The sequence below is a fragment of the Balaenoptera musculus genome, chromosome 5 (assembly GCF_009873245.2).
Source record: "Balaenoptera musculus isolate JJ_BM4_2016_0621 chromosome 5, mBalMus1.pri.v3, whole genome shotgun sequence".
In the NCBI taxonomy this organism is placed as follows: domain Eukaryota; kingdom Metazoa; phylum Chordata; class Mammalia; order Artiodactyla; family Balaenopteridae; genus Balaenoptera; species Balaenoptera musculus.
The window spans coordinates 19,887,937-19,904,428 of NC_045789.1; the positions used below are offsets into that span (position 1 = coordinate 19,887,937).

The 16,492-nt window shown below is 33.7% G+C and overlaps 1 protein-coding gene across 7 annotated transcripts in view; it reads right to left on the reverse strand.

The window, feature by feature from the left end:
• Nucleotides 1–419: 419 nt before the first annotated feature.
• Nucleotides 420–16,492, reverse strand: part of DNAJB14 (DnaJ heat shock protein family (Hsp40) member B14) — a 48,876-nt gene continuing 32,803 nt past the window's right edge. For 4 of the 7 annotated variants that reach the window (XM_036853189.1, XM_036853188.1, XM_036853187.1 and 1 more), the window contains 5 exons: nucleotides 12,862–13,047; nucleotides 11,217–11,311; nucleotides 10,287–10,396; nucleotides 9,267–9,439; nucleotides 421–5,435 (listed from right to left, as the gene is read on the reverse strand). In XM_036853189.1, the coding sequence (XP_036709084.1) occupies nucleotides 5,311–5,435; nucleotides 9,267–9,439; nucleotides 10,287–10,396; nucleotides 11,217–11,311; nucleotides 12,862–13,047 (689 nt within the window). In that variant the 3' untranslated portion in view covers nucleotides 421–5,310. Of the gene's footprint in view, nucleotides 5,436–9,262; nucleotides 9,440–10,286; nucleotides 10,397–11,216; nucleotides 11,312–12,861; nucleotides 13,048–16,492 lie in introns of all 7 variants that reach the window. The other 3 variants (XM_036853186.1, XM_036853190.1, XM_036853184.1) reach the window with 3 other exon arrangements.

The following is a 16,492-nucleotide window of genomic DNA, read 5'->3' on the forward strand; positions in this document are numbered from 1 at the left end:
GCTCCCTATGTCATAATCATACAAGTTTGTTTTCACTTCTGTAAAGTTTCTATGACTTTATCAACTTAGCACACTCTGCCTGAAATATTTATCTAGCATTCACCTCACTCCTACTTATCTCATCTTTTGGGTTTCAGCTTAAGCTCACTTCCTCAGAGAAACCTTCCCTAATCCTCCCAGAGTAGGTTAAGTCTTCTAGATATATGCTTTTGTTGTACCTTGTAATTTTCTTTGTAGCATTCATCATAATTATAATTAGTTATTTACTTGACATTTATTTCCCTTGCTAGATGTAAACTTCATAAGGATTTTTGCCTTCTTCAGTGATTAATTCCCATATTACTGCCTGGGTTATAGCAAACATTCATACATTTGTTGAATGGTTGAATGAATGAAGGAAAGGGCATATTAAGAATGTAAAACATGATAAAAACAAACCCTTTACAGTGAGAACAGACCTTCTTTTTATTCATATATTGAGATAAACTGCAGAGACTGAAAGACAAAAATTCATCATAAATCATTCAGCAGAACATTCATTAAAAATCAAATGCATTTTCTTTAACAGAGTTCTCACACAGAAAATTTTATTTTATATAAGTCTGATATAACATTAAATATTTTACAAATCAGACATTTCATTTTGAAATCTAATTGTATAATCTTGAATGCACTATAGACAAATAAAGTAAGATCTCCTTTACCAATTTCACTTCATTTAACTTATACAAGGCTTCCATTAAAATTCCATCACACCTTGAAAATTACCTGCAGCTTTTAAAAAACATGATCTAAACTTCATATGGAAAGAAAGTCTTATGTAGCAACCCAAAAATTGAAAAAACAAAAAAGGTAAGAAGCATTTCTTAATACAAATAAATTACAAAAATATTATTTATGTGTGAGTTTCTTTCTTCTCATTGATATAGTCATCCATCCATACAGAGTCCAAAGCAGTTCATTTTTAAATTGATGCTTAAAATACTCCGATGTCATCGAAAAATCTCTATTATTTTAATGGTGCTCTTAAATGGCAAAGTAGAATATCAGATTAGAATGTCCCAACTCCTGGGCTGAAGTGAATGAGACATTCACATTCATGCCAGATGTCATCTGTTATGCAGTTACCAGACAGCTTGGCAACGAGTAATTCCAATTTTTTATGGTAACTTACTAAAACATTCCAAGAAACACTTCTTACCCCTACATACTTCCAGATTGCTATAGAAAGATACAATTATATTTGAAGTATGGGCCTTATAATAGGAATCTGTGTTAAAATATGGAAAAGATCAACAGAAAGAATCCACACCAATGAAATTCTGTGGACTGATTTTCAAAGTTAGAAATAAGAAAATCCACTGCTAATGGAAGCCCTGCTCTGTGCAAATATAATGTGGTATATATTAAACAATCACATATTTGAGGTATTAGCTGGAAAATATATATATATATGTATATATATATATATATACACACACACACGTATACATGGACACATCCACAGAATATTCACAAATCTATTGGCCCCAAAACCAGCAGATAATAAAATTAAATAAATGAAAAGGAATCACATACCAACAGGAAAGTTACACACAAGGAATTTACAAAAAATGCGGTTACATAATCCTTAATATAAGGAATATGTTTTGAACTAGTGTTTTGAGGGAAAATGTTTCCATTTATATGAAACTGTCTATTTAATAGTAATGAAACAAAGAGGAAGCCTGAATTCGAGGACTGTATCGCCTGCCAGATTATTAAAGGAATGTGCAACAATGCTTGAAGATCCTCATTCTACCCACTTCTTCTTTGAACTTAAAAATTAGAATTAAAAAAACAAGTTATTGTGAGACTACTCTCTTTTCTTTTTGATGGGTTTATAGAGAATTTTATGGACTTTAGGCACTAGTCCAATATGGCCAAGAGACAAGGTTTTTCAGCTATCTAGTACAGATTAAGACTTATTGTTCATTTTCAGAAGGTTTTCTGTTCAGTTAAGAAAAAAGATTATGAATGCCTTTTCAGTTGGTTCACTCAGTATGAAGACAGACAATAGTAAGAGTAATACTGAACACAAGCTTCATATGGGAAAGCTAAATAAGTGCACAAATTCTCCTTTTGAATCATTTGGTCTTTTGACATAATTCTTACTTAACTAAAAAGACGGCTCATTTGGTCCTCAGGCCAACATCTAGAAATATTTCACTGCCTTAACACGGGTGGGAAATTTTTTTAATGAAATAAGTTAGAATGCATTATTAAGTAATATTAAATGTCACATCTGTTAAATAACAGCTGCATTTAAAAATATTACAAATCAACAAAGGGAAATCAAGAGGTTAACCATTTCTCTCAGTAACAATTTTACATACTAGTATAACTAAAGATTTAACAGGAAGAACACTTAAGCATGAAAGTGCAATTAAAGCAAAGGGCTGGAATTCTATCTTCCTGTTCCTAATAACACCTGAGCTGACATAAAAGCAAAGTGGTTTAATGCACTGGCATATATATACCTTAAGGGCTTACTCTTCTCTACCAAATCTTTGTAATTATCATAAATAAGAATGTAATGATTATGAAACAAATACTTATTTAAGCATTCAAATGTAGTCTGTTCCCAAAACACATTGTTTTCACTTATTATTTCTCACTGTTGAGAGTTAAATTCTCAGATTTGATCACAATAAATTCCAAAACTTACAAATGACTAGCACCTATGTGGAAACAAAGGAATTAAAAGAGGAGGAGAAAAGGTACTATTTACTTTCCCCCAAATCCTCGCAAAGACAATGATGTTTGTGTATGTGTTTAAAAAGGGATAAAAATGTAAAGCACTAATAAATATAATTGCTGCCAAACTTCTAAAATACCAGTTAGAAAAGCTAGTAAATCAATACTCAAAGATTGAGGGCTTTTAGGCGATGATTAAAATGAAGAGGACAAGTTATCAAATTAAATTGGAAAGCTCAGCTAAAAATAAGATGGCAAAATGGAATTTTTGTTAAAAGAGCAGCAAATGTGAAAATCTTACATCTCAAGATAGCTGACACTGTAAATCATACACTTTGATTAAAAAAAAAAAGATAGTAGAAGTCTTTTTACTTTGTAGAATTAACCCAAAATTCTAAGACACTTGGACGGGCCTTTACACCATGATATAGGTGACATTAAGGGCTTACTCTTTACTTGCATACTTTACATGTGGCTTAAATTGTCAGGCACTCGATCAGTCATTTCCCACAGTTGTTTGAAAATTTTATCAAATGCATTTTATGAAATGAAATGTAATGCAACTGAAATATAATACTGTCCAAAAGCCATGTATGACTTCATAATATATAACTTCACTTAACTTGATAACTTCACCTATCTCCTTAAAGTCAGGATTAAGGGAAAAAGAATCAGTCAACAAGAGTTCAATTCACATAAGCATCAATCACAATAGTGTAAATTTCCCATTAAAACTGGAAAAATAATGGATGAAATTTTTTTCATTTATATTTGTATAAGTTTTCTGATGCATATAAACTTTCAAAGTTAATTAGAATGCTATGACCTTGTTTTTCAGAAACTAATTCTATAGGCTGAAGAAAATATTTTAAATTGTATTTTCTTTTAAGCACGCTATTTTTTTTTTTAAGGTTGCATTTCTAAAAGAAAGTTGGTTAAGCTGTCCAGTTTTCCTAGGATAGTATGCTGTTTAGTTAAACAACTAATTCAATCAAGCATTTCTATTGATTTACCTGGAAAAGGGGATACAAGAGAACATTTAAAAAAGAATGGTCATTTCAGAAGTTCTATTCAACAGATGCTATATAAATTACATTCAGAAAAAAATCTTTAAATAAAAGAACACTGCACTCCAACTAGCATTCTCTCACACACAAAAAAAAACTACCAAAGATGTGTTCATGTTCTGTTAAATGAGTATGAAAGCAAAATCATTAAAATACTACAACTGTTAAACATAGAAGAAAAAAAAAAAATAGAAGACTAGAAATCAAATAGTTTCATATCCAACATACAGGCACCAAAAACTTCAATTTCCAGCTGATTTTTCCAATTTATATTATGGATTTAATTATAAGGAGCTTATTCCTATAGGATTAATTGAATTACTCAATGGAGAATAGATTTTAGCTCAAATTTTTGTAAGGATAACTTGTTATAAATCACTATTCTACCTGCTGCTATGTTTCTGCTCACTGCTGTATATGGCCAAACAGATCATGCTCTGATCAAGTAAGTCTGCTGTAATCTACCTATATGTTTACGAGCTGGCAATCAGGTTAAAAGGCACAAAGCTTCATTTCAGTAGTAATTTTTCCTATTAGACAATATTAAGAACTCATTTAGTTTCGGATCCTGTTTACTAAGGCTCCTGATCACTAAGAAGAAACTGCAAATTTCCATGGGGGGTAAAACAGGTAGGTCCTGTTCTTCATAAATTTTAGCAGCCTTCAAAGATGTATGCATATGAACATTTGGGGGCCTTTTAGTTACTGGAATTGCAAATGACATAACTGCAATTTACTGTTGAAGACCCTTTTTGGTTAATGTTTATATAGCCATTTCCTCATATTTTCTTTAAAATCTATCAGTATAGCATTTCATTTCTATGCATGGCTTAGCAATTCATAAAACTAAATAAATAGCAAACTTATACTTTACACCAGTTCATTTATCTCAATATATAATTTAGAATATAATGGTAATATTAAAAATATCAATTCCCTCTACGCTGATAATGCTACAAGATTTTACACAAAGTTAAACAACTTTTGTTTTTTCTTTTCTTTTTGATAAAGTTTCATTGTAACCTCCACACATTGGACATCTGACAAGGAAAATGCAATTTTGTCATAAAACATTTATTCCGTCACTTTAAACTAAAGTGTCTCATGGAGCTAAACACCAAAAGAATTTAAATAAAAAGGCAATAACCTGTATATACACAAAATGATCATTCCATAAATATTTACATGACAAGGGAAAAAAATTGAGAATCTAAAACCAGAAATTGCTACAGGTGCGATAATCCTTTCTCAAGACATTTTTAGTTAGGAATCATATAAGCTTTTAAAGTGAAAATAATTGCAGAAGCATAACTAAAATATTAATTTTAGTTTTCAGTTCTTTACTATTTAAAGGAGCCAGTAGGTCATAAACAGTCCAAGATTTCAGGGACCAACTATTCAGTTTAGTTTTCAACATCAAATCTTCTTCTTTAGCTCTCATGATGAAACTAAACTTACTTACAGAAAAAATAGAGAGTACTCTAAAAGGTATAAATAAAATTCCAGTTCATCCTCCTTTATAAATACTGGTCAGCCGCTCCAATTCTTTACAGTTGTCCATGCTCAAGGCATCTGCCTTCCTTCGGAGTCGTTCATCATGGTATACTTTTGCTGCATACTGCATATCTGTTTCTGTTAACCAAAAAATATATATTGCTAAGTAAATAGTAATTTAGATCAACTAGTTGTTTAAACTCAAAGATGTTTCATAGAAGTCCTTCAATATATTTCTATTAACTGTTTGTTTGTTTGTTTTTAAAGAAATCCAAGTACTAGACCTAAAAGCCATTTGGAATCCTACCATGTGAAACAAACACAGAGGGACTTCCTTGGTGGTGCAGTGGTTAAGAATCCGCCTGCCAATGCAAGGTTCACAGGTTCGAGCCCTGGTCCGGGAAGATCCCACGTGCCGCAGAGCAACTAAGCCTGTGCGCCGCAACTACCAAGCCCGCGTGCCACAACTACTGAAGCCCTCGTGCTCTAGGGCCCACGTGCCGCAACTACTAAGCCCAAGTGCTGCAACTACTGAAGCCCGCACGCCTGGAGCCGGTGCTCCGCAACAAGAAGAAGCCCGCGCACTGCAACAAAGAGTAAGCCCCGCTCTCCGCAACTAGAGAAAGCCCGCCCGCAGCAACGAAGACCCAACGCAGCCATAAATGAGTGAATGAATGAATAAATGAATGAATGAATAAATAAATCACAGAGCTGCTCTAGAAAAGAAAATAAGGATGGTATCCTATCAACCCTTTCCCTCCTCCACTCCTGTTCCCAAAGGTTTAAAAACTGCTGCTCTAAAGCATTATCTTGACCTCTTATCCCAAACACACCATATGCTATTCAATACTGCTAGTGGTTGTTTTGCTGTAACCTTTTATTAAGGTTCCAGATTAATTAATTATGCCAAGATCTGAGTAGAAAAATTTGCAATCTTGTTCTGAGTTTGCTTGAATTAAAAACATATATAATAAACTTACTAAAGGAACACAAAAGATAAAAACAGCTTGCTATACAATCACAGCAGTGATATTCAGCAAATAAGTACTTCTGACGCTTCCTTCAATATGTGGATAGAATTAGTAAAGAAAAATAAAGGGACTAGAAATCAAACATTCTTCAGGGAACTATTCCTTGTTACTTTCCTGTTATTCTCAGCCATTTCACTGTTTATTAACACTTCTAAAGGGTGGGCTCACTTAGATAAAATGTAACCAAAAACAGTGACCAAATTAGAGGACATCAATCAGGACCACATTCAAAATAAACTCATAGATAAGAGTGTATTCTATTTGTAAAGACTTTCAGAAATGATCAATCAGGTTAGGATTTAACAAATCAATTAAAATCACTCCCCTCCTTTTATTTACAAATGAGGCACTTGTAAAATCCATTTGCAGATGATTCTTTCCAAGTGTGGTAGATAAAGCAAAGTTCACAGGGCTAGTAAATGGCAGAATCTAGATTTCAATCCAAATCTCTAACTCCTAGCCTAATATTCTTTCCATTACCTCAAATTACTGCTTGTATTTTATAAAACACCTATTTTACCAATCAAGACATTAGAGAGTGATAGAAGTGACTCCAAAACAGAAAAATCCTGGCAAAAGTGTATTCAAGCCCCTAACCTATAGATGTGCTGAATTTGTTGAATTTTATATTGAAAATTTCAAACATACACAAGTTGAGTACCACAATAAACACTCTAAAACCCTTTACCTTGATTGACCAATTCTTCACATTTTGTGAACCTACTGATATTGATCTTGTCGGATTGTTAAAAGATTAAATTATGCCAGAAAAACTACTTGGCTTATGCTAGGGATGGAGTAAAAATAAATAAATAAATAAATAATAATATAGAACACTTATGGATACAAGGCATTACGCTAAGTGTTACCATATATTATCTGTTATGGTCCATATTTTAATGATAAGATAACTAAGATTTAGAGAGGTTAAGTAAGTAGGTAATGCGTCGGTGAAGCCAGGATCTTGCAAGGCAGTCCCAGAGCCGGCACTTTAAACATAACATTACACTCATTCATAAACATGAATACCTTTCCTTCTTTCTTTCTATTTATGCAGTCAATTCCCAATTTTTATTTAAGGTAATAGAATGTAAGTATGCATAACCCCAAAATCACCCGTATTTGGCTGGGGACTAGGACTTGTATTTGAAAATGAGATATCTAATGTGCTCGTCATTCTTTTAGCACAAAATAAGCAGGTCTTTCATACATTCATTCATATGAATTCATTAATCATTCATCCAACTGTTCATATATCCATCAAAAATTTATTCTGCCTATGTTGTACCAACAACTGTGCAAGGTGCTACAGATCAAAAAATTAGGTGAAATAAAATTAAATAAGTAAAATTTGGGAAATACTTCCCTTAAGACCTTTGGCTAATGCACGGTTTCTCAACCTCAGCAATACTGGCATTTGGGGCCAGATAATTCTTGGTGTGGAGGTTGCCCTGTGCGTCCTAGAATGTTAGGCAGCGTCCCTGGCCTTAACCCATCAGATGCCAGTAGCAATCCCTTCCACCCCAACCCCGTGTTGACGCACACAGTTTCCAGACATTACCAAATGTCCCCTGGGAGGCAGGGGCAAATCATTCCCAGCTGAAAAACCACTGGTCTTTTGTAACCTTCTCCACTTTGAGAACATACTGATTCACAGACTCAGAGACTTTTTAGAAACTAAGGAGGTTTCTCCTCTAACTATCAGTATATAGATGAAGAAACCAATGCCAGAGATAAGAACTCTCTTAGAAGTATACAATGGTTATGTTTTATCAAATTTTCCCCGGTGGATAAGAGATGATAATTGCTCCCATTTTCTGAGTATTTACTACATGTGAAACACTTCAACTATTGCCTGATTTAATTTTCACAACAAACCCATAAAGTTAGGTATTAGAGAGAAGACTGTGAGGCACAGTGCCTAGATTATGAAAGCAAATTGGTTTTGAATCACAGATCACCTCAATGACCTTGGGCAAGTTACTAATTAGTCTCTCTATGCCTCAGTTTCCTCATATGTAAAGTGGGTATAATCGCCTCACAGTGTCATTGTGGAGCTTAAATGAGTTAATATATATAAAGGGCCTGGGAGAATGACTGAAAAAATAGGCGTTATATAAATTATAGTTACTTCCTGTTCCCACTCACCATCATCATCATCATCCATTTTATACACAAGGAAATAAATTCATAGAGGTTAGAATATTCGGCCTTAATCACTCAGGTAAAAATTTCAGACCTAGGATTCAACTTTAGTCTGTTTAATTCCAATGTCTACACTATATGGTCTATATTATTATTCGGAACAGTAAGAAAAACAAAAAACTATAATAACAGTTCACATGGAGCATCTCAGCAGATTCTTATGGTCAATAGTCAATCTTTTTATAGATATAACTGCTTAAATTAAGGAAGTTGAGGCTGGAAGAAGCTAAACAAATTAAGTGTTCACAAGAACTTCTCTACCTACAAAATAAGTAAGGGAAAGTGGAATGTCAACAAAACTCATTGTACATTAACTGTTAACCTGTTGAAGCTAAATTAATGAAGAGTTTCAAATTTAATTCTGAAACAGGATACATATTAAAACTGATGACATAGTCTATACCAGGATTTTTTTCTTTCTTAGTGGTGCATAAAATAATGTTGCATGTTACAACTGACAACATCTTAAATACAATGAAATTTGATATTATCTACTTATTCCATCAAATATTTATTAAGAACAATAACACAAATACCATTTATTAAGTCCTTGCCATGTGCCAAATATTGTTATAAGACCACATGTACATTAAAACATATTGTCTCATTTAAGTACTGGGCTCCGAGTATGTGCCAGGCAATTCTAGAACATTCCTTGAGTAGGGAAATCTACAGTAATCAATTCCAAAGACTCTGAATAAGTTTTTAAATGTTAAATATTTGATAAACTTACTTTGTTGTCTTTCTTTCCAGCAATTATTTCGAATATTAGTCACATAATCTTCTTCCACACTCTTTTCTACCTTTTGCAATAACATTCCTTTATATTCATTTTTAAAGTCTTTGTTGACATAATAAACGACACCCAAGTTTTCTGTCTGCATTTTAATCGTTTGCCCTGATCCACTGTAAAAGAAATGCTTGATCATTATTTTTTTAATTAAAATTGTACATTCTGATCTGCTTCTTCAAATCAAGCTAATAAAAATAATTAAAAAGTCAATATTGGTAATCAAGTATTTAATATTATCTCAAATTACCTAAAACCACCATTCATGTCATAAAAAAGTAATCATATTTTAATACATTATGTTCCTATAAGTTCTCTCAACTTATAGTTAATAAAAATCTTATTTGGAAGAAATAAATTACTTCTTATTTTTAGACCAATCTGTTTTTAATACTATATAATCACTAGCAATATGATTTTACAAAGTTTCCATTATATTCATTGTATTACACTAAAGTTTTTTGGAAGGTATGCTGCATTAAATTTGCTATATGTCCTGATCGCTTATATATAAAGTATATTGTGGAAAAATACCTCACATAACAAAAAAGTAATATTTGCTTTTATTTAATCAATATTTTATAAACATAAGAGTGAAGTCATACCCTAACGACACAAATCCTATGTGAGATCAATCACAACTCTATTTTTGTCTTTAAAGTATTTTTGTCTTCTAAAGTTTTTTGTCTTTGATGTCAACACATTACCTATTACATTAAATTGCCATCAAGTTCGAACGTAACACTTCTGTCTTTATCCACAATAGGACAGAAATGTAAACTAACATAATACAAACTTATTGCTTAAGTAAACTACCTTTAAAATTAGACATTTTAAAATCAGGTACACATGTAGTAATAGAATATTTGGCACTTAAAAGTTTAAAAGAGCACAAGGCCCTTTAAAGTTAGTTAGGTAAGAAACAACAGTTCTTTTTTTGTAAAACTTCACTGAGCTACTTACGATCTGGGATATAAGGAATAAGGAGGATTAGAGACCATCAATTGGCTTAATAATGACACGAGGATCAATACAATAATGGGCATCAGCTGGATAAACACAGAAAAACCTCCCTACAAAAAAATCATCAAAGAATAACAAATTGTAATATAACTTTAGTTGTCAATAATCCAACAATTGTCAAACATTTTTAGAGGAAGAAAGGACATTTGAGATCATCGGTTCAGTGCTTCCAAATCTGCCTGATCATACCAGCTTCCTGGGGTGATTCTTAAAAATACAACTTTTTAGGTGCTTCACCTAGAGATCCTGATCCTGATTTGGAAAACACTGGTATAACCTGATCTCATTTTACAGATGACGAAGTTCTCTGTCTCCCTCTTTATCTTCATACACAGAGACTCTATCAATATGCAGCAGGTTGCAAAACTATTTTTACCATGGATTTGAGGGTGGAACATGGACACTGATGACAGTGGTACAGCTGGGGACCAGACATTTTAATTTCTGGTCCAGTGCTCTTTCCATTTATATTTCTCCTTCACGTAATTTAACTGCTATATGCAATTAGGTATAACTGCATTAGGATAAGGAAAGTGACTTCTAATTTAATTTTTTCAGTATTAATTCTAAATTCTTTAGAACCAACAATAAGAATTTACGTTCAGAACATGCACACTGCAAGTTTACCTTCATTAGAATCATAGAATATCAAATGTGAAGGTGTCATATTGCCCAACCACCTGTCACCTTGACTTCTACCCCTGCTCCCCCAGTATCCCTAAGGGATTCTCTAGTCTCCATTGAACACCTCTGGTAAAAGAAAACTCATTACTTCATTTTAAACCAACTTGCCCTATTTTCAGACAACTCTATGCTTTTCCTGAGCTGAAATTTGCCATTTTCTGATTTCTAATCATATCATAAACATACATCTCCTCTTTCTTCTTCTCTTTCATGTCCACTATGTTGATGCTGATGTTGATTGCTATAGCCAGCTCGTCCATTTGAAAATGAATGTACACTACCTAGAAAATTAAAAGCAAGGTTAAATTAGGGAGAACAATTATCATCAGAAAAATCATATTTTCCTTTATATTTTTATTTATTTATTTTTAATTACTAAAACAACGCATGTTTGAGTAATGAATGCTTACTGCCCTCTCCTCTTGTGAGTGAAGAGTGGACAAAACCAGGAATGATTCTTCTTTGCTTCCCTTAAAGTAAAGGAGAAGCTCTTTCTTGATGAAAACTTGAATGAGAGTTCCTCCCTAATACTGCATACAGGGAGGACTTTTGCTGTGGTTGGTTGATTTTACAAACCTTGGATCATTAATCTGAAACTCTGCTTTCTGCATTTATCAATGAATCACAAGTACTTCTAGAAATCAAAAGCTTGTGCTCTAATTCACTTTTTAAAAACAGCTGTATAATATACTATGGTACAGGTGGACCACAATTTTCAAACATTTTCTTGTTGATGGACATTCAAGTTGTTTTCAAAAAAGGTGACCAACCAGAAATGGCTATCACTGATAAAGTAAACTATGTTATAACAAGCAAAAGAACTGCAAATCAACTATCAGAAAAATTCACTATTGTCTGAAAGATTTCTAATTGTTCCCAGCATATTTTTAGTCAAAATTATTAGTCTGAATAATTTTTTCGTGAGAGGTAATTATGTATCCTAGTACGTCAAAATGCAGGTTATATTTTCAGTCATTAATTTGTATCTACACATCCTCTTTCTTTCAAGGATGCTTTACAAAATGCCTTATCAATGATCACAATCTTTCTCAATAATATTCAGACAGGACTACCAGGCCAAATTATATTGCTACATTCATAAAGACTATCCTAATTTTGAATGGGATGTTTAACTTAGCACCTTTCGTTACTGCTGTAAACAAGACTGGAGCTATAATTTTAAACACCTTAGAGGAGCTACTCTTAAAGAAAATTAATTTCCACACAAGCAACTTACAGTAAATTTAAGTAAAACACAGTACTACTTATGCTGGTACTAAAAATCTATTCATTTAGTAGTACTTCTACAGTATTTTACTTTGATAGCCTAGTTCAAGAAATTATTTCTATCTTAATGTAATTTTTTAAAACCCACTTACTTTATATGTAACCCATGATTCAGACATTTCAATGGACAGTACCTCCACATACATCCATATTAACAATCTACAATATTATTAATGAAATCTACAAAGATCTTCAAAGAACCAATGTCAAATAGTCCTTCAAGGTACAGGTTACTTCCTATAATTGTATTGGCACTTAACTAATGCATTGCCACTGGATCTCCTACTTACAGATCCTTTCTTCAGCTCTATGTAAAATACACAACATCTTTTTAAAAATAAAGTATGTTCTAGGAAAAAGACAGACTTACAATAAAGGTAATAAGTCTAACAATTTTCTTCTATCTTCATGAAAAACCATCACAGGATCATAATACTATAAGAAAATGTCAGGGAGAAGGTACATAAATCTCTAAATAGCCTAACTGGAGGTGATGATCTCTAGCTTCATAAAGTACAAATATTTATAACTAACATTAAAATACCTGAAGGAAATCCACCACCAAAGAATATATTAAACAAGTCTTCTGGAGTTATATCAGCTTCACAACCTCTATGGAAATTAAATCTACCATTGTTCTGCTGATTACATGCTTGTTCTTCATTGCCTGTGAGGTCATACTGCTTTCGTTTTTCTGGATTGCTTAAAACCGCATAAGCGTTTCCAATCTCTGAAAAAGTAATGAGCAAAAGTTGATAAGCAAAGTTTTTTTTTTTAACTTTCTGGGTTTATTTATTTATTTATTTATTTATTTTTGGCTGTGTTGGGTCTTCGTTTCTGTGCGAGGGCTTTCTCTAGTTGCGGCAAGTGGGGGCCACTCTTCATTGCGGTGCGCAGGCCTCTCATTATCATGGCCTCTCTTGTTGCGGAGCACAGGCTCCAGACGCGCAGGCTCAGTAATTGTGGCTCACAGGCCTAGTTGCTCGGCGGCATGTGGGATCTTCCCAGACCAGGGCTCGAACCCGTGTCCCCTGCATTGGCAGGCGGATTCTCAACCGCTGCGCCACCAGGGAAGCCCCAATAAGCAACGTTTTTATATTATAAAAGACTGCCCCATATAAAGGCTTCTTGTCAAACAACAACAAAAAATGACTTGAGGTTAATCAAAAAAATAAGACAGTAACAATTTCTTTTAAAGGTATTATACATTGCTTACAATTACACATATTACCTCCCAATACAATTTTTTATATTAATCAGGCAAGTCTCCCTACTGCCTGGAACATAAAGGAATGCTCATCTTGCTTTCTTACCACTGTGCTCCCCTAACTTCCTGCTTCTTTTCTTGAGTATCCCAATCTAGTCATTCATTACTTCCCTTCAAACCAATAACAATAGCAGTAGCCACCAACTACCAGGCTCTGAACCCAATATCTTATTACTTTATCCATTAGTGTCTCAACTTTACAGATGAGCCCCCTGAGGTTCAAAAAGGTTAGGAAACTTGTTCAAGGTCAAATTTATTTTAGGACAGTAAGTAAACTCTATGCAACCTACACCATAGACTTTTTTCGCACACTCCAGCCCAGAGTAAGCTATTCTTCATTTATTCCTGAACAATTTATTTCTCTTAAACTGTCAACTCCATGAGGGTAGGGACTGTATCTAAGTTTTCACTGCAATATCCCCACGGTAGAGCATAGAGACTGAATTTGTTTTTGAATGAATCCATATATCCATATCTCTAGTCCTCCTATCTCACTTTGCTACTTTCATGATATTCATAAAGAATTCTATTGCCTACCTCATACTCCCATGCCCAAAAGATCACATTAATTACCAAAATGTCTTCTCGAGGTGATTTACAAAAGCTGTAACGCTTTAATCTAAATGCAAGAATCACCCTATTCACATTCTGAAACATCTAATAATTAATCATTTTATAAGAACAGCTTACTTCTTAAACTGGATCATAAGCCTCTTGCATATGGGATTATTTTAAAAATACTTTTGAGCTCCCATGTGGTGGCTGCCATAGGCACTGTGCAAGCAAATACGTGCTCATTAGGCAGTTGTTTCCGGAGGACTACATATCGCACTGAAATTAATCATATACAGATACTCTGGACCCTTTGTTCCGAATCAGAGATAGCTTTCAGGTGGCCTGTGAACCCTATGGTATGGTAGTTGTTTCCGGAGGACTACATATCGCACTGAAATTAATCATATACAGATACTCTGGACCGTTTCTTCCGAATCAGAGATAGCTTTCAGGTGGTCTGTGAACCCTATGGTATGGTAGTTGTTTCTGGAGGACTACACATCACACTGAAATTAATCATATACAGATACTCTGGACCCTTTCTTCCTAATCAGAGATAGCTTTCAGGTGGCCTGTGAACCCTATGGTATGGTAGTTGTTTTTGGATGACTACATATCACACTGAAATTAATCATATACAGATACTCTGGACCCTTTCTTCCGAATCAGAGATAGCTTTCAGGTGGCCTGTGAACCCTATGGTATGGTAGTTGTTTCCGGAGGACTACATATCGCACTGAAATTAATCATATACAGATACTCTGGACCCTTTCTTCTGAATCAGAGATAGCTTTCAGGTGGTCTGTGAACCCTATGGTATGGTAGTTGTTTCCGGAGGACTACATATCACACTGAAATTAATCATATACAGATACTCTGGACCCTTTCTTCTGAATCAGAGATAGCTTTCAGGTGGCCTGTGAACCCTATGGTATGGTAGTTGTTTCCGGAGGACTACATATCACACTGAAATTAATCATATACAGATACTCTGGACCCTTTCTTCCGAATCAGAGATAGCTTTCAGGTGGCCTGTGAACCCTATGGTATGGTAGTTGTTTTTGGATGACTACATATCACACTGAAATAATTATATACAGATTCTCTGGACCCTTTCTTCTGAATCAGGGATAGCTTTCAGGTGGTCTGTGAACCCTATGGTATGAAAAATTAGGTGGATGGTCCACTTATCTGAGGAGATGGTCCAAAACTTTCTTCAGATTTTCAAATAGATCTGTGACTCAGAAATAGAGCAATCATTTATAATGTTGCTCCAAGGGAGAAGCATAATCAGAGATCCCAGCAATGTACTTACAAACACCATCAAGGTATTAATTAACACATACCTTAAAAAGAAGTATAACCTTAAAAAGAAGTATATCTTTCAATATCTGCCAAAGTTGTACTTCCAGTAATAATATCAGTTTTCGGATTTAACCTCTATGCACTAAAAGGACTATTTCGGGTTCATAATGCTATTACTTTTTATACTAATAATATATTGGCAACCCAATTCTACCTTTAAGGCTTTGCTTTTTAAAAAAGTGATTTCCAAACATTATGATGTTTTAGAAAATATTTGTGAAAGATTGTCATAATTCATAATTCTATATGTAAGACAATTTATTCTATCTACTGTGACTAATTTTCTATTCACTTACTTTGTGCTATACCTATAATCAAGATTTTTTTTTTCAGGTCCTTATTATCTTACGAATTAAAACCAAAATTTATTTTGGTATTCAAAAGCCTCACAAAATACATTTCCATCTCAGTGTTATTTACTTCACCAAGAGATACCTTCTGCTTTATTCATTTTTCCTTAATCACACCTTTTATTTTGAGGTTAACTTTAGATTCACATGAAGTTGTAAAAAATATTACAGAGAGATCCCTTCTATATGTTACCTAATTTCCCCAATGGTAATATCTTATAAAGTTATAGCACAGTATCACAGATAGGATACTGACATTGATACAATCAGGATACAGAACATTTCCATTACCGTCTCAGGTTGCCCTTTTATAACCACACCCACTTCCTTCCCCTCCATCCCCTCTTTAAATCCCCACAAACACTAACCACTCTATTCTCTATTTCTAAAATCTTGGCATTTCAAGAATGTTATATCAATGGAATAATACAGTATATAAATAGAATGACACCTCCCAGATTGGCTTTTTTCAATCAGCATAATTCTTTGGGGATGGATCCAAGCTGTTATGTAAGCCATTCATTCCTTTTTTATTGTTTTCCATGGTATGGATGTTTGTTTCACTAATCACCCAGTGAACAACATCTGGGCTGTTTCTAGTTTTTGGATATTACAAATAAAACTGCTATGTAGGGACT